At 41.1% G+C, this 19563-nt stretch overlaps 1 protein-coding gene across 3 annotated transcripts in view; it reads right to left on the bottom strand.

Moving 5' to 3' along the window:
- The window catches only part of AOAH (acyloxyacyl hydrolase), a 210642-nt gene that overhangs the window by 131170 nt on the left and 59909 nt on the right, over positions 1 to 19563 (bottom strand). For all 3 annotated transcript variants that reach the window (XM_025379042.1, XM_025379043.1, XM_025379044.1), the window contains one exon: positions 9135 to 9234. In XM_025379042.1, the coding sequence (XP_025234827.1) occupies positions 9135 to 9234 (100 nt within the window). The remainder of the gene's footprint in view (positions 1 to 9134; positions 9235 to 19563) is intronic.

The following is a 19563-nucleotide window of genomic DNA, read 5'->3' as shown; positions in this document are numbered from 1 at the left end:
ATGTTGAATCGTCTCTCAGTTAGAGGTAGGAGACAAATTTGATTTCTCTGGAAAGCTGGAGGGGAATGAGTGTTCTGTGAGGTTTGTTTTTATTTTTTATTTTTAGAATGGGAGAGACTTGAGCGGCTTACTAGGCCTTCTCATTTTCTTCTTCGGGTGTAGATAACTTCAGTGCACCTTTGTAATTAGTCAGCACATTGTTTTTCTCTATGGAGAAAATCCATAGAAAAGGAATGAATTCCAAATAGTTTGGGTCTAAAATCTTTAATTCCCTCTGTCTTTCTAAGAGGCCTTATGCCTAGGGGACTGGGGACTGGAAACCCAGTAGCTGAGGTTAAGTTGATGAATCAGTCAGAAAAGGGATAGAAATCAAGGAATGGTTGGGGAAAAGGATGCAGTTAGAGGGCAAGTGGGGATCCATGGTTTTGGATGTGTGGGAGGTGAGAAGCAGGAGAAGGGACAGTGCTTTCAGTCTTGTCAATGACAGCTTTCAGGCTTGCGCCAGCCTCCGGCACAACAGTTCTCACCCTTCAGTGCTCGTCAAAAGCGTTATGCAAGTGCAGATGCTAAAACCCCACGGAGGAATACCAGAGCAGGCACCCTGGGGTGAGCCCCATGTTTATTTCTGAAAACTGCTTCACATTCTCAAAGAAGCCGAATGCTTTGATCTCTCATATAGTCCACTGAGAGCAGATACATCCTCACGAGGGAGAAAGGAAGGTACATTCAGGACTGCCCTTCTCATCCTATTTTTTACTCAACAAATCTTACAGAGCACCTACTATGTGCCAGGTACTATGCCAGTCCAGGAATAAGATGGTGAGCAAGAAAGACATGGTCCTTGTGTTCAGATGGTATCAAAGAAATAAAGTGCTGTGAGAGAGCGGGAAAGGGGACCTTCTTCAGAGAGGCTGGTCAGGGAGGGCCTTTCTGGAGAGGGGGTACTTAAACCAGTAAGTGGACAAGGTGCTGGCCATGCAGGGAACTGGGAGTTTTAGGTAAAGGGCCCAGCACAAGAGGCTGATGCAGGCGAGGCAGAGTGTGCTGGCCAAACTCTACTCTACCCTGAAGGAGTCACCTCCACTCCTGTTCCCTCCAGGTCGAGCTTAGCCCTCGTCTGCTGGGGTTTCCATTCCTCCTGGCACCCTGTGTGAGAGCACTCATCTCTTCTCACCGTTTGTCTGTAAGCCTGCCTCTCCTGCTAGAATATCCATTTACGTTGCTATTGCCTGCCACATTTGCTGGAATACCATTCTACGTAATTCATTCTACATAAATATTTCCTGGCTGATAAAAAGAAAAACAATTATTCTGTAGAAAGTGTGAGACTTCAGGAAAGTCTCTCCATTTTCTAGGTATCGGTAGACTTATTTATAAAATGACAGAATCCTATCTGTCCTGCAGACTTGGGATGGTCAAAAGAGATAACTTATTAGGTACCTGGCTGTAGGATTGGTACATGGTAAGTGTTCAAGAAATGTTTCTTGAGGCGTGACTACGTGAGCGAACATCTCAGTGGTTTAATTGTTACTGAGAAAGTTGGGATATTGTGCAAGATTCTTGAAAATTAAGGTGTTTATGATATTTTATGAAAAGTAAAACTAAAGCTGCCTTTACTTCCCTCTGGCTCTGAGAAGTGAATGTGCTCCAGAATCTATGCTAAACACAGGCAGTGCTGATATGAAGAGCTACAGGTCTGAAGTCCAGGGCCCTGGGTTGAGTTCAGATTCTACTCACTACTTATGAGGCTTGAGTAAAGGCTTTAAGCCTCCACTGCAAAATATGTTTGATAATTATGCCTATAAAATAGAGTTTGACCCTGTGATATTGGGTTAAAATCAGAGATATCGATATGAGCTCACATCCACAAACACACACACAGAGACACACATACAGACACAGAAACAATTGTAGGTATTTGTGTATACTTGGGTTGTACACACATGTGCTTTACTTAGCACTCCACAAAGAAGACCAGGACCTAAGAAGGCCAATAAGCAATGACATCCCAGTAGTAATGGGCACACCTAGCACCCAGATCTTGGTTTCCAAATATCATTCTCCAACAAAAGGGACCAGGTCTTTTTAGGGACATGCTGACTCAAGGACAGGGGCAGAAGAATACAAGATAACAAGATGAGCCTGGATCATCTGGTAGTACCAGAACATAAAGTAGTATGGAAGAAAAAGAAATAGGACAGAGGCGTGTCAAAAGGACACGGGAGCCACCCTAAGCTTCCAATGGTAGCAAAACTGGAAAACTGGATAATTTGTGCAATAAAAGAGTGTATATTTGAATTATAACTCAAAGTATAAAGTACATATACATGAATCTGTGCTAATATAAATAAATGGCTAATTAAATAAATTAGGGAGGAGAGACATGTTTCTTACGTAGAAGAATTTCAAAAGATATACGTAGACATTCCATGTTCTGGGAGCGGGGGCTTGGTCCACCCTGGCCTCACTGAGTGTAGGAGGCTGGACTTAGGGACTCACTTCTAAAGAACAGAGTAGAGGAAAAGGGGGGAAATAGTGACTTTGCAGTTGGGAAGCCTGGCAAATGACCCTTTCACCAAGTGATGAAGGTTGATCTCACCAGCAATACCATGTGGCATCATTTAACCCTAATAGGATGTGATGAGAAGGGTGCTTCACCTCTGTGGTGTTCTTTCCAAAAACCCCTAACACTGTTGAACCAAGATGAAGACATGAACAAATCCCAATTCAAGGAATATTTTACCGACGTGCTTAACCTGTATCCCTGAAAACTGTCAAGGTCATGAAAAACAAGGAAAGATGAAGACTCTGTCACAGACCAGAGGTCACTAAGGAGACATGAAAAAGAAATGCAATGCATGTCCTGGATTAGATCCTAGAACAGAAGAGGACATTAGAGGAGAAATGGGTGCAATCCAAATAAAGTCTGGGCTTGAGTTGCTACTAAGGTATACACAGTAGTGATATTGACTTCCTTACTTTTGACTAAGTAATAGTAAGATGTTCACATTGTGGGGAATTAAACTTGGGTGAACAGTACACTCTCTTGCGGTATCCTCACAACTTTTTGTAAATCTGAAATTATTACCAAAAGACTCTTATTAGAAATAACAGAGTTTGGGGGAGACTAGACAATAACACATCTGACAGTGTGTTGTGAGCTCTTAGGGCTAAAAACAGCATTATGAGCATCAGGTTCTGTGGATTGTGCAGAATGAAATTTAGTGATTACAGAGTCTCAGGAAGTGTCCAATTTCCTGTCCATCTTTAATTCTTTTTCTAAACATGACCACCTGAGACCACCTACTAAAAGAGATGCCAGGTGTTTTATCTGACACCTAGTGTTTAAAAAATAAAAGGGAATTCCTGAGGTCAGCTTGTTTATTGCTTAGGTGAACCAGAATTTATCATGTGTCACTTTCTCATATAAAGAGTGCAAATTTACTTATTGCCAAACCCATTTATGTCACTTGCCTGGTAGTTTGGATTCCAGGGAAGTACGTTTCCTGTGCATACACAGCCTCCCCCACACTCAGCATCAGAGAGCTTTTGCTTCTTGTAGAAACCCAACTCACTGTGGGAAAAGCTGTTTTAAAGTCTGGGTTGCTTTCCCAAGGCAGCAGGTCTCCCCGCCACCCAGCAGTTCAGGAAGCCCCAGGGAAATAAGGAGAACCACTCTCCACACAAGGCTTACATTCCGAATATGATTCTCTTTTAATGTAGATCAAAGTGGCTGAAGTCTTGAGTGTGCCTTGGAGATGTTGGTAAATGCAGCATGTTCCTCCAGCACTGCTGTGGTTAGGAAAGGGGTCAGTTCAAAGCTATGAAGTCTGCCTGGAGATCTCAAGGTTTGGGGACCCAAATGGGAGTGGCTTAAAGCTAAGGAGGCTCCAGGATGCTTCTGGCTCAACCTAGGGCTCATGCAATGTAACATTCTGATCCAAAAAAGAGAGCTTTGAAGAGCCACTGGGTACACAAGAATAAACTGCATTCGGTTTTCAATTTGTGAGCTGTGGTGTCAGAATCATTGTTTTGGACACTGTGGGAGGGTTGGGGAGGGCTCAAGGGAGAGCCAGGTGCACGAGCATGCGAGTGCGCGCGCACACACACACACACACACACCCCAGCAGCAATCAATGCGCTGTTTTGTGTGCAAATGAGAGGAGTGGTAAAAATAAACTCCCAAGATAGGTAACACAAAACCACCTGAGTGGTCTTTGCAATGAGGCCTGCGGCTATTTTTCCTTCCCTTTCCTCCCCGTCCCTCTTCTCTTCCTCCTTTTCTCCTTTCTCCTTTTTCTTCTTCTTCTTCTTGTACCAGTGGGACATTGTAGATTTTTCTCGCTTTAATTAATTATGGATGAAGTTTGTCCTTTTTGAGCATACAGTAGATAGTGGTAGGGAGACATGTCCACGGGACCGGCAAGAAGTGGGCCTGGAATTTCAGGTGGGCTGTAGATGATGAATAGGGGTTCACTGTGAGCTCCAAATGCGGTTCCACCTTTAACTTTTGGCCCCACTGAAGCCAAATCTCTGTTGCCCTGCACTGCTTGCTTCTGCGCTGTGAGCTCCCTGATACAGAGGGGCGCATCCATCCCCTCCATCCCTGCAGCATGCATATCATAGGGGAGACGGCTTGCATCCCATTATTAGTATTGTACAACAGTCTGAGATGTGTGCAAAGCCAGACATAGAGGGTGCAGAGTCCTGCTTATGAGGAATTAGCTGGCCCAGGAGCAGTGGTTCCATTCAAAGTGACAATGCCCACAGAGTCTCAGTGAGGCAGAGAGCACAGTGAATGAGAATTTGGGCTTTAAGACAAACAGATCTGGGGATGAATCCTCTCATGTTCCTCACTAGCTGTATAGCCTGGGAAATTCCTTAATTTCTCCAACTCTCAAAATTCCTTAACTGTAAAATAAATATAGACCTAAGAGCACTGTTAAATGAGATCACACATGTCAGTCAAGTGCAGCGGCTGGCAGGCCATCAATAAATACCAGCTTCTGCTATTTTCATTTTCATCCATATACCAAGTAAGTGTGTGCCTGGCATGGTGGAGAGAACAAAGACAGGCAAGGTATAGGCCTGCCCGCCCCCATGTGCTCGCATCCTAGTGAGGAAATCTATGAGACTTTAGTATCTTGATGTCTCTCTGCCATACCTTCCTCATCTATAAAGGGTGGACAACCATACCTACTCCATAAGAATAAACGCATGAATACACATAAGCATTTAGAACAATATTAGCACATTGTAAGTGCTCGAACAGTTATTTTACAATGATTGTTCAAAGGAGAGTTAACATTTGGTTGGAACAGTTAGGAATTACTTTACAGAGAAGGTGACCATTGACATGAGCTTGAGAGATGACATGGAGTTGATAAAGGTGGTCTGGGTAGAGGGAATGATGAAGACCCAGGGTGCAGGGTGGGAGGCTTGGGGATGGCTCAAGGGAGAGCCAGTCACTTGCTGCAGCACAGGATTCACCAACCTGAGGGAAAGGCAAGTCAAAGGCCCTGAAAAGCTAAGTGAAAATTTGTACTTAGTTGTGTAAATAACGTGGAGATCCCAAGCTCTGTTCAGGATCAGATGTATGCACTGGAAAAATCAGTGAGGGCTTGACATGAGGAAGGTCAGAATTTCCATCAGGGATGCAAATGAGAAGCTAGTGACACATCATCCACTCATTGCGCCAATACACATTTCCTTGGTATGTGTGAAGCACCGTCCTAGACACTGGGTGTACAGTGGTGAACAAGACAGAATTTACCATCCTGGAATTCAGAGCCTAGTGGGAGAAACAGGCAGGAAGTCACACAGGGACATACCTTGTAAAGCAGCAAGTTCAAGAAAGGAATATACAAGAGCTATGACAAGAGGGCTATCTAATAGGGCCCACCTCCCTGAAGAAGTGACATACAAGCTGAGCCATGAACGATGGGGAGGGATAATCCACCAAGTGGAAGGACAGAGTGAGAAATTGCTTTCCAGGCAAATGGTTGGGCTGCGGTGGGAAAGTCGTATTTATCCTACAGCAAGGCATTCGTGGCATCAATGTGGAAAATGTATTAGAAAGAGGGAAAGAGCACATTTGGTTGGACTCACTGGGACGCTAGAGCAGAAGCTACATCAAAGACAGTTGAGGGAATTCTACATGAAATGATGCTGTTCACCCAACATGGGATGAAGCTCACAGGCAGAAGCCAGACACAAAGGAGCGCATGCCGCGTGAGGCCTTTGATACGATATTCAAGGATAGTTTCCTAAAAATGAACTAGCCGGTGGCGATTGACTTCGGAATAGTGGCTACTCTGAGGACTATTGACTAGGAGAGTCAAGAGAATTCCTTCTAGGGGGCTGAACATTATCTACGTCTGCATCTGTATCTTCACCCGCCTTCAGTAGGTAATGTAAGGTCAGCTGAGAGAAAGGATGAGAGAGAGAGACCCAAGCTTAGGCAAGCCTTTATTTAACTTGCTGGCTGCTCTACTACAGACAGAGGAGGCAGTCCTGAGCTTACAAAATGAGGGGCTTATATGGGGGAGAGAGACCCTGGGGTTGTTTGTTGGTTAACTCTGCCACATATCACCTTGTGACGTTTATGGTACCAGAGGGTGTAGGTAAAGTTTGTTTATGTTTTTTACTACTTTTTTTTGTGCGACCTTCCCCTGTGCGGTCTGGATGGTTTGTAATTGGGGTTTGCTTTATTGCAGCAAGGCCTGATAGGTGAAGTCTGCTGGCTTTACCAGGGCGCCTAGATAAGGGCTGAGAAATGTAAAGAGGCTTGGGGGAAGGGGAGGGGTGGCACAAAGAGGTTTGCCGGGGGCAGGGGACGGGTTGTGTTGGCAATACCAAGAAGCTTTTTTGGGGGCGATTTGTCCCTAACAGGTAGGTAATTCCACCTAAGCATTCATACATGCTATGTAGGAGTGATTCGTAAAATGATAAAAAGTTTTGCTATATACCACTGAAAAATGGATGCTCAAAATGTAATGTTAAGGGAACAAAGTAGGGTATAAAATTGTATATACACTATCATGACTCTCAAAGAAATTATCAATACAATATAATTTATTTGAAAAATCAAAAGGAAGCACACATTTCGACATCTGTTGTTTCTGGTGGTAGGATTTCAGCTGGCTGTTGTAAGAAGACACCCCAGGGGAATTTCTGAAACATTGACACCACGGTTAGAGCTCAACCAATCTCTGAGTAGAACAATGGGGGTGTGAACCCAGTTCTGTTCTTTCCTCAGGAAGTGACTGACAGGAAGTCACATAACTTTTCTAACCCTCAGTTTCCTCCACTGTAAAAAGGAGTCATGATGACGCCTCCATCCTAGGCTTGCTTGGGAGCAAAACAAGATCAAGTGTGAGCCCCTACACCAGCACTAGGCCCACAACGAGTGCCCAGTCAATGTCAGTGACTGCCATTCAGGGGAAGCTCAGAGGCAGAGAAGAGGGAAGCTGTCCACTTATACACCCATTATCCCTCTTTTCTGGGTTATCTGCAGAGATGTAGGCTGGAGAGAGGGACCCAAGGCGGAGGGTGAAGGCCTGGAACAGCTGTCAGAGGAAAGTGAAGGGGGCTGTCCAGGGAGCAGTTGCAAGCTGCCCAGCAGCACTGAATGCCAGCTGGGGTAGAAGGTGGCGGTTCCCATATGAAATCCTCCAATTCCCTTGTAGCCAAAGAGGTAGTGGAAATGTTACAGAGTTAGGAATTGAGAAGGGGGTCAGGGTGGGAAGACAAGGACGTGAAATTTCAGATGTAAACTCTAGAGAGTATAAAAATAAAGAATGCCATTTTAAATGGGACAGTTTAACGTTGAACTTTTTGCAACTATGTGTAGCTGTGGGTGGAATGTATATATGACATTATTATTTAAGGAAATCACAAAAACTGTATCACTTGCATTTCTACACAGAGACCCATTTCTTCCTTCCTATCAAACAGCAAATATTATATTATGATATAATATTCACATGCTATTTGAACACATGAAAAGTTTTTTTTTTTTTTTTTTAATTAAAGTTAACTAACTCTTCTAGGTACCAGTGGAGCCCGCAACTCCTCAGGTGGAATTGGGGGAAATGTAATTGGCACTTAGTCGGTAACAGAGGAAGCATGAAATATACATGTTCCTTGGGTATTTGTATTTCTTTCTTCCTGCTCAATGAAACAGGCTTATGACATTTAATACCGTCCATCAGCAAAATCATGGTCATTGGTTAGGCTACAAAGCACTAAAATGGACTTCATTTTAACATGGATAAAAAGGAAATTACAATTAAAATAGAAACCTGTTGTGTTATATCCAGAAAAACTACAATTCAAGAAGGAAGGCATAGAAGTTTTCTTTACAGGGAGCTCCTGAAAATTCATATTCTGTGGCCTAACTGGATTCAATATTATCCTCTCATCCAGAGTGTGGGGAAGGAATTGTGTGAACATTTGCAGCCTCCTCTCCGCAATCCAACTAAAAGCTACACAAAAAGATACAATGCACACAGGGTCCTCTGAACAGCTATCACTGAATAATAATGTTATCAGTAATGATTAGTTAGCAATCATTTTTATTAACACTTTAAAAACTGTATCAGTTACTGTGCTAAGCATTTTTTACATATTAGCTCACCTACTTCCCAAAATAAACCAACGTGGGAGGTAGTTTATCATAACCCATTTTATGAGTAAGAGCAATAAAGCTCGGAGTAGGGTGACCAACTGCCCAGGATTTCTCAGGTTGTGGGGCTTTCAGTGCTCATGGTAGGAAAGTCCTGGGCAAACTGGCACGAGTTGGTCTCTCTATGAGAGTGACTTGCTTGATTTTTAAGTGATAGGGATTTAAACCTCTGCGTCTCTTTTTTCAGATTTCCTGCCTACTGGCAGCCCAGTTCAAAATTACAGTCCACAATGGTTGAACAGCAAAGACATTCTTTGTAGCATGGGAGTAGAGATCTAGGCTGAAATGCAGAAATATTATTTCTTGCGGGGTAATTGAAAATGTCATCTTGTCTCTCCCTCCCTGTCCCCAAAACACTGAGTGAGTAAAAGCTAAGTCTCCCTTTCTAACATTTCCAAAGACCTTGTATGTCACTGGAAACAGATGTTCAGAGTGAGTACACACTCACCTTGGGAAGAGGGTAGAGATGACACAATGGTTGGCCAGTGTTCTGTTTACAAAACTCCAGAGTGTGACATACCACATCCGCATTCATATCTGCGCTAAGCCTGGAGGGAAATGGGGCAAAACAAAGGCTATTCAGATCTCTCAGGCATTAAGAAATAGAAGGTACTGCAAAGAAAGGTAAATCCCCAGAATGGATTCTAATACCCTCAACTCCTTGCAGAGTGGCCTTTGAGCCCAGTCCCGGGGAGCTGCTGGATGGTAATGATTTCCTGCCACGTTGCTCTCTCCTGCATTTAGAATGAGGTCCTAAGGGCGAGGATGGGGCACGCACAGCACTGAGCTGCCAGTCAGCCTCTCACGCAAGTGCTGGGATTCTTTTCAGGCAAAGCCACACATAAAATTGGGAAAGAAAAAGTGGACAGGGATGTAATTTGATGGAAACAATATTTTAAAGTTTGGGCCTTTGAAAGATATGGTGACCTTATAGTGAAAAATCATTTACGATACAGCCTTAAACACCTAACCTTATTTTCTTAGGCACAATCCAAATAATCTATTCTGTTCCCTTATAAACATATTTCTTTTTTCTTTTTTCTTTTTTTTTGCGGGAGATCGGAGTTTTGTCAGACCTCTGAGCCGAAGCTCAGCCATTACAACCCCTGTGACCTACACATATATGTCCAGATGGCCTGCAGGAGCCAAGAAGTCTGGAGCAGCCAAAGAAAAACCACAAAGAAGTAAAACAGCCAGTTCCTGCCTTAACTGATTAAAATTACAACATTTTATTATTGTGACTTGTCCCTGCCCTATCTTATTGATCAATCGACTTTGTGACGTTCTTCTTCTGGACAATAAGTCTTACGATCTCTCCACTGTGCACCTTGCAACCCCATCCTCTGCTAACAATAGATAACCACCTTTTACTGTAATTTTCCATTACTTACACAACTCCTATAAAGCAACCCCTTCCCCATCTCCCTTCGCTGACTCTCTTTTCAGACTCAGCCCATTTGCACCCAGGTGAATAAACAGCTTTATTGCTCACACAAAGCCTGTTTGGTGGTCTCTTCAACGGACACCCTTGACATTATTATTACTCAAATCAGACTCCCCAGTTATTCAGGAACAGAGTTTTTTGTTTGTTTGTTTTTGTTTTTTTGAGACGGAGTCTCGCTCTGTCACCCAGGTTGGAGGGCAGTGGTGTGATCTCGGCTCACTGCAACCTCTGTTCCCTGGGTTCAAGTGATTCTTCTGCCTCAGCCTCCCCAGCAGCTGGGATTATAGGCACCCACCACCATGCCTGGCTATTTTTTATATTTTTTAGTAGAGACAGGGTTTCACTGTGTTGGTCAGGCTGGTCTTGAACTGTTGACCTCAGGTGATACACCCACCTCAGCCTCCCAAAGTGCTGGGATTATAGGCATGAGCCACTGCACCAGGCCCAGCACGTTTCTTATTCTTATGGAAGAAAGTACAATGTAACTGACTTGTGTCTCTCCCTGGGGATGGTGTAAGGCTAATTCTCTTAAAACATTTAGTTTACATCTAGATTCGATGGAGCTAAAACAAACTTTCCATGTCCATTTTTTCTTTTCCACTCCCAAAACTCTTCTTACCAAGAAAAATGAGTATAATTTTTCGAATGATGCAAACAAGTATAAACTCTTATTACATTTTACGAGCAAATTATTGATTCAAACCACAAGTCAAACCAAGACAACAAAAACAAAAAAATCCAGCAACACAGGTTGTTAATACCCAGAGACCAATCTTTGTATTCTGCGGAGGGACAGTGATGGAGTCTAGAAGATTCTTTCTTTGGGTTTCTTCCCAGCTCACATGACCGCTTCGCTGTCTCCCTTTGCCCCTGGGGGTGGGCTCCTGGTAACTGTGTTGATATGCCATAGCTCCCAGCCAGTTGATTAGATCTCATTAAACTACTGTTTCAAGCAGGACCAATCTGATTCTTTCAAACATTTGGAATCGGTGTTAAAAATGTTTGGCTTCACCCTGGGCTACCCTCAGAATAAGAGAAGCTAGAGTGAGCTGGGATGGTGCTGTCGTAATTTCCTGCCATGTGAACTGAGTATCTGGAAAGCCAGTCTGCAGGATGGGTTCTGAGGGCAGAACCCAGAGGGTGTGCAGCGAGGCAGCTGGAGGAGAGCGCACTCCCTGGGTTCCTTTGGTTTACTGGTTCTATTTTCAGTCTCTTTCAGAGGCCTGGGTACTTTTCTGCCCTTCAGTCCCATGATCTGTGTGCTCTAGGCTCTTATAATAAATCCACTCCAACCTCTCCCCACCCAACTATTATAACAACTACCTCTACAATCACTGCAATGACTAACACCTCTCTTCTCCCCCTGAGCCTCCTCCTTTTTCCCTTTCATCTTGTGATTGAAAGCAGCAGCAGCTTACACATGTGCCAGCCCTTGAGCACCCCTGGGTTAGCACTGGAGTGCATGGCCCCTTTTAATCCCTGGCCTGAATGTGAGTCACTGAATCTGCTTGCTCCCTGCACTCTCCTCTCTGCTTTCTTTCCCTGATGCCCATTTCCCAGACTCAATTAGGTTGTCTGCTCTGCCAAAGGAATTTTACACCTGAGCATGCAGAATAACAAATGGAATTTAGAATGATAAAAAGCAAAGAAAAGAAAACAGAACAGAAAAACACTCTTGATTTTCACTTCGTGAGTAAGCAGCAGTTATAATGCTTGCTCAACATCAAAATATCCTTAAAAATCTCTAAAAATCTTATCTTGGGACCACTACACCTCCAAACACTGGGAGGTGCCTTGAGCGTTTATTTCTATCATGCACCTTCCAGTAGAAAGAACGACCCTGTGTTAATGAAAATGTACCTTATCGAAGCCCGTCACAGAAAGGGGGGGCCACCTTGGAAATCTCCAAATATTTTGAGGATAACCAACATGTGAAAACAGGCTGGAACCATGGCCACTCAAATTTCATTCCAGCTGAATGCGGCAAACAGTGTGGCTGGCAAAATGGTTTGTCAACCTTTTGTGAGCACCTGAGTTAAGAGGGAAATGCAGAGTTCATCATGAAAGTCACCTGCTTAGCCCCAGGGTCCCTTCAAGGGAAGTCAGGGGGTAAGACTGCAACTAAGAGTATCAAAGACACCATCCCTGTTAAGCAGTGAAGCAGGCTGCTTGTTGCAGATAAAGTCCATTACCAAACTAATGTCTACCAGGGGTCAGTAAATCAGGAGAGGATGGCTGTTTTCACACATCTGTTCTCAACTTAATCGTTCATTTATTTAACTCATGACTGCTGTCTTTATGGGGGTCTGGTAGTTAGTGGACTCAAGAGAGTGATAAATAGGGCTTTGGTTAATCTTTGTTTTTAACCTAAGGCCAGTATCCCATCTGTGGCAATCCAGGACTAGCAGAGCCAACTCATCACGTGATATACAAGACCTATTCTCTTTTCCCTCCCTAATAGGGCACAACTTCAAGTAAGTGAACTTGAATGTGAGAGTGGAGATGTGGACCACTCAGAGAGCGAGGCTGGCCATCTCTGAACTGGGGAGTAGAAGAGGGGAACTGGACATGTGGTGTCCCTCTAGGTCCTCTAAGATAGAGATTCATCATCAAAAAGACGTAAAGTGACAAGTACTCCTTTGGATGAAAAGAGAAAATGCTGAACTCCATACATTCACAGAAATTTAAAACCATTAGAATGTGCAAGATGCATAAGAAGTGGCAGTATGGTGTGTGTACTCTTGCTCAGCCTTGGGACAGAAGGCCTAGACTAAGCATCATTTACTGAATCTTCAAGCAGTCTGCAAACTCATAGGAACCATTCCCACCTTTTCTTTCTCCTAGAGCAACAAATAAAGCCAAGAGAGTCACATTTTTCATTTTTAAAAAGACTTTTTCTTTTGAGCAGTTTTAGGTTTACAGTGAGATTGACAGGAAAGTACAGAGATGTCCCATTGATCTCCCCCCCCCCCCCCTGCATAGGCTCCCCTATTTTCAATATCTGCCACCAGTAATCTCTTAAAATTGATAAACCTGCACTGACACATTATTATCGTCCAAAGTGTTTAGTTCACCTTAAGGTTCACTCTTGGTGTTGTATACTCTACAGGTTTGGACAAATGCATAATGACTGGTCTTCACCATTATAGTATCATACAGATTAGATTACCACTGCCCTAAAAATCCTCTGTCTTATGCCTATTTGTCTCTCTCTCCATCCTAACCCCTGGTAACCACTGATATTTTTGTAGTCTCCATAGTTTTGCCTTTTCCAGAATGTCACATAGTTGGAATCATACAGTATGTAGCCTTTTCAGATTGGTTCTTCTCACTCAGTAATATGCATTTAAGTTTACTCCATGTCTTTGTATGACGTGAGAGCTCATTTCCTTTTACTGCTGAATGATATTTCATTGTATGGTTGTACCACAATTTGTTTATATGATTGGACATTGTGGCTGCTTTTAGTCTTTGACGATTATGAATAATGCTACTATAAATATTCTTGTGCAAGTTTTTGTGTGGACATAAGTTTTCCACTCAATTGGGTAAATACCCAGTGGTATGTATCCTGGCTTGTATGGTGAGACTCTATTTTGTTTTATAAGAAACTATCAATTTTTTTCAGTTTTTAAAAAATTTTACCTATTCTATGTACAGTGGTATCTCATTGTTTTAATTTGCAATCCTGTAACAGCGTATAATGTTGAGCTTCTTTTCATAAGTTTATTTGTTATCTGTATATCTTTTTAAGTGAGGTGTCGTTTAAGGTCTTTAATTTTAGGTTCATTTTTTTTAAACTGGGTTGTTTGTAATTATTGAGTTTTAAGAGTTATTTTATGTATTATTTTGGATAACAGATGTTTATTAAATATATACTTTGCAAATAGTTTCTCTGAGTCTATTTATTTGTACGATGTAAAAAGTTATCACAAAACCCAAGGTCAACTAGATTTTCTCCTACACTTCTAGGAGTTTTGTAGTTTTGTTTTTAAAATTTATGTCTCTGATCCATTTTGAGTTCATTTTTGTGAAGGATGTAAGGTCTGTGTCTGGATTCATTTTTTTTGCATGTAGATGTCCATTTGTTCCAACACTATCTGTTGAAATGACTATCTTTTTTAAAAATCATATTGCCTTTGCTCCTTTGTCAAAGGTCAGTTTACTATATTTATGTGGGTCTATTTCTGGGTTCTCTATTTTGTTCCATTGATTATTGGTCTATTCTTTTTTTTTTTTTTTTTTTTTTTTGAGACGGAGTCTCGCTCTGTAGCCCAGGCTGGAGTGCAGTGGCCGGATCTCAGCTCACTGCAAGCTCCGCCTCCCGGGTTCAGGCCATTCTCCGGCCTCAGCCTCCCGAGTAGCTGGGACTACAGGCGCCTGCCACCTCGCCCGGCTAGTTTTTTGTATTTCTTAGTAGAGACGGGGTTTCACCGTGTTAGCCAGGATGGTCTTGATCTCCTGACCTCGTGATCCGCCCGTCTCGGCCTCCCAAAGTGCTGGGATTACAGGCTTGAGCCACCGCGCCCGGCCGATTATTGGTCTATTCTTTCACCAATACCCCACTGTCTTGATTACTATAGCTTTGTAGTAAGCCTGAGTTCAAGTAGTATCAGTCCTCCAACTTTGTTCTTCTCCTTCAATATTGTGTTGACCATTCTTGATCTTTTGCCTCTCCATATAAACTTTAGAATCAATGTGTCAATATCTATAAAATAATTTGCTGGGATTCAGATTGAGATTGCATTGAATCTACATGTGTTAAGCTGTTTTTCACTGCCATAAACAAATACTTGAGGTTGGGCAATTTATAAAGAAAAGAGGTTTACTTGGCTCACTGTTCTGCAGGCTGTACAAGCATGACTCCAGCATCTCCTTCGAGCGAGGCCTCAGGAAGCTTTCAATCATGGTGGAAGGAAAAGGGCGAGTGAGAAGTATCACATGAAGAATGAAGAGAGCAGGAGTGAGAGAGTGCAGGGGAAAGTACCACGCTCTTTTAAACAACCAAATCTCATGTGAACTCAGAGTGTGAACTCACACATTACCAAGGGGATGACACTAAACCCTTCATGAGGAATCTGCCCCCATGATCTAATACCTCCTACTGGGCCCTACCTCCAACATGAGAAGTCACATTTCAACATGAGATATGGAGGGGACAAACATCCGAACAGTATCACTACAGATCAAATTGGGAAGAACTGACATCTTGACAATACTGATTCCCTCTATTCATGAACATGGAATATCTTTTCATTTATCTAGTCATTTAATTTATTTCAATAAAGTGTTGTAGTTTTCCTCATAAAGATCTTGCACATATTTTGTTAGATTTACACATAAGGATTTTATTTCTAGAGGCGATAATGTAAATGGTATCATGTGTTTAATTTCAAATTCCACTTGTTCATTGTTGATATATAGGAAAGTGATTCACTTTGTATATTAACTTTGCGTCCTGCAACCTTGCTATAATTGCTTATTAGTTCTAGAATTTTTTTTTTTCCCGATTCTTTTGGATTTTCCACATAGACAGTCAAGTCACCCGAGAACAAAGTTAGTTTTATTTCTTTCTTCTTGATCAGTAGACTTTTTGTTTCCTCTGCCTCTTATTGCATTAGCTAGGACTTTCAGTACAATGTTGAAAAGAATGGTAAGAGGAGCATCCTTGCCTTGTTCCTCATCTTAGTGGGAAAGCTTCTAGTTCTCAGCAGGAAATATGATGTTCATTGTAGTCTTTTTGTAGATATTCTTTATCCAGTTGAGAAAGTTTCTCTCTAGTTATTTCTAGTTTACTGAGAGTTATTTTAAAATCACAAATGAGTATTGAATTTTGTTAAATTTTTCTCTGTGTCTATTAATATAATCATGAGATTTTTCTTTTTGAGCCTGTTGATATGATGGACTACAATATTTGATTTTTGAATGTTGAACCAGTCTTGTATATTCGAGATAAATCTCACTAGTTGTAGTGTATAATTCTTTTTATACATTTTTTATTTAATTTCCTAACATTTTGCTGAGGATTTTAAAATCAATATTCATGAGAGATATTGGTCTGTAGTTTTCTTTTCTTGTAATGTCTTTGTCCGGTTTTGGTATTAGGATGATGCTGACCTCATAGAATGAGTTACGAAGTGTTCTCTTAGCTTCTGTCTTCTGAAATAGATTATAGACACCTGGTATACTTTCTTCCCCAAATATTTGGTAGAATCTACCAGTGAATCTATCAGGGCTTCATGTTTTTTGTTTTGGAAGATTATTAAATATTGATCCAATTTCTTTAATAGATATAGGCCTATTCAGATTGTCTATTTCCTCTTGTGTGTTTTGGCAGTTTGTGTCTTTCAAGTAATTGGCCCATTTCCCCTAGATTATCAAATTTGTGGGCATAGAATTATTCATAATATTTCTTGATTATCTTTTTAATGTCTTTGGAATTTGTAGTGATGTCCTCTCTTTCATTTCTGATATCAGTAGTTTGTGTTATCTCTCTTTTCCTTAGTTGGTCTGGCTAGAGGCCTATCAATTTTATTGATATTTTCAAAAAACCTAGCTTTTGGTTTAATTTTCTCTATTGATTTCCTGTGTTCAATGTTCTTGTTTTCTGCTCAAATTTTTCTTATTTATCTTCTGTTTATTTTGGATTTGCTTTGCTCTTCTTTTTCTAGTTTCTTAAGGTAGAAGCTTAGATGACTCATTTTAGGTTTTTCTTTTTTTCTAATATAGTCATTCAATGCTACAAATTTCTCTCTAAGCACTGCTTTCGCTTCATCTCACGAATTTTGATAAGTTTCATTTTCAATTTTATTTAGTTCAAAATACCTTAAAATTTCTTTTGAGATTTCTTCTTAGGTTCATATGTTATTTAGAAGTGTTTAATCTCCATGTATTTTGTGATTTCTAGTTATCTTTCTTTTATTGATTTCTAGTTTAATACCAACGTTGTCTGACAGCAGACATTGTATAATTTCCATTCTTTTAAATTAAAATGTGTTTTATGTCTCAGAATGTAACGTATCTTGGTGAATGTTTCATGTGAACTTGAGAAGAATGTGTATTCTGCTGTTGTTGGATGAAACAGTCCTTAGATGTCAATTACATCTGGTTGATTGATAGTGTTGTTGAGTTCAACTACAGTAGTCTCCCCTTATCTGAAGTTTTGATCTCCATGGTTTCAGTTATTTGTGGTCAGCTGTAGTCCAAAAGTATTAAACGAAAAACTCCAGAAAGAAACAACTCATACATTTTAAATTGCATGCTGCTTTCAGTAGGGTGATGAAGTCTTGCACCATCCCACTTCATCTCACCTGGTATGTGAATTGTCCCTTTGTTCAGCATACCCATGCTCTATACACTACCTACTTGTTAGTCACTCAGTAGCCTTTTCAGTTATCAGATTGATTGTCACTGTCTCACAGCGCTTATGTTCAACTAACCCTTATTTTACTGGATAACAGCCCCAAGGCACAAGGGTACTGTGCCTAATTTATAAATTAAACTTTGTCATAGACATGGCTGTATAGGAAAAAACATAGTATACATAGGATTTAGTACTTTTATCCATGGTTTCAGGCATCCACTGGTGGTCTTGGAACATATTTCTCACAGATAAGGGAAGATTACTACATGTGTTTACTGATTTTCTGTTGGCTGGAACTGTCCATTTCTGATAGAGGGATGTTGAAGTCTCCAACTACAATAGTGGATTCATCTATTTATCTTTGCAGTTCCATCAGTTTTTGCCTCACATATTTTGATGCTTTGTTTTTAGGTGCATACATATTAAGAATTTTTGTCTTATTGGAGAACTGACCCCTTTATTATTATGTAACTTTTATCCCTTTATCCCTGATAACTTTCCTTGCTTTGAAGTATGTTCTGTTTCAAATTAATATGGCTACTCTTTCTTTTGATTAATGTTAGCATGGTATAGCTTTCTCTGTCTCCTTTCACTCTATATTTATCTTTATATTTAAAGTGAGTTTCTTGTTAGACAGCAAATAATTGAGTCTAATTTTTTGATCCACTCTGAAAATTTCTGTTTCTTAGTTGGTACATTTAAACCATTAACAGTCAAAATGATTATTGATACAGTTAATACCTACTATATTTGTTACTGTTTTTTATTTGTTGCCCTTGTTCTTTGTTTTTATTTTTGTTTTCTACTCTTTTTCATTTCTCCCTTGCTCCCTCACTCCTACCATCAGAAACATGAGAGTTTGTGTGTGTGTGTGTGTGTGTGTGTGTGTGTGTGTGTTTCTAATAACTACTGTGAGAAATTAGTTGAACTCCTGGAGGCAAAACTCACAAAAGAGTGAGTGGGCACACCCCTATGACTTGGTTCCCCTGGAATTTTTAACACAAACTTGTCTACATCTAGCTCCAGCAATTTGTCTATTACAGTACACATTATCTTTCTTTAATACTGGCTCCTGTGGCAATTTTTGCTCTGGAAAGTTGTGATTCTCTGTATCCACCTGTTTCGCCCCAGTTTTGGAGCAGCAGTTTGCCCAATAATTTTACTTATTTTGTTGTTCCTTTGTTTTTTTTGGAGGCAGAGTCTCCCTCTGTCACCCAGGCTGTAGTGCAATGGTGTTATCTCAGCTCACTGCAACCTTCACCTCCTGTGTTCAAGCGATTCTCATGCCTCAGGTTCTAGAGTAGATGGGATTAGAGAGGTGCACCACCACCTCCGGCTAATTTTTGTATTTTTAGTAGAGATGGGGTTTCACTATGTTGGCCAAAGTGGTCTTAAACTCCTGGCCTCAAGTGATCCACCCGTCTTGGCTCCCAAAGTGTTGGGATTACAGGCATGAGCCACCACCGCCAGCCCTGATCTTACTTCTCTTAAAGATTGATGAAGTATTGTTGGTTTTTCAGTTTGTTCAGCTTTTTAACCTGTTGTTAGAAGAGTAGTGACTTTCAAACTTCATAATGTTGAGCCTATCACATTTTCATTTACTTCCTTTTACTACCTTTACAGCTACAGAAGTATATAGGAGTGCAGCATACAGGAAGGGGAGGGCTTCAACACTTTGGCATAGCCAGCAAATTGACTGCTTGAATTAGAATCATGGTAGAATTACAGTCAATGATGATGACCATCATTATCATCATAAATCTAAAGAGGAGCAAGGATGACAGAGCCTGTGGCGGGGTTAGGAGAATAGAGGCTTTTCCACTTGAAAGTGCTCATATTTAGACCTGTGACATTACTTTCAAAGGAGGTTTTATATATAAATTGTAGTCACAGAGATCCCCCAAAAGAACTGAGAGATCTTCTTCATATAACTTAATACTTTTATCTGGTTTCTAGGTCACATCCTTTATAGTGTACCATAAATTTAATCATTTCTATAAATCTTGTAATTATCTTGTGAATAACAGAATTATATTGCCCCCCCCCCTTTTTTTTAAAATGGAGTCTCTC

The sequence above is a fragment of the Theropithecus gelada genome, chromosome 3 (assembly GCF_003255815.1).
Source record: "Theropithecus gelada isolate Dixy chromosome 3, Tgel_1.0, whole genome shotgun sequence".
Taxonomy (NCBI): Eukaryota; Metazoa; Chordata; class Mammalia; order Primates; family Cercopithecidae; genus Theropithecus; species Theropithecus gelada.
This window is presented reverse-complemented; position numbering and strand designations above follow the sequence as displayed.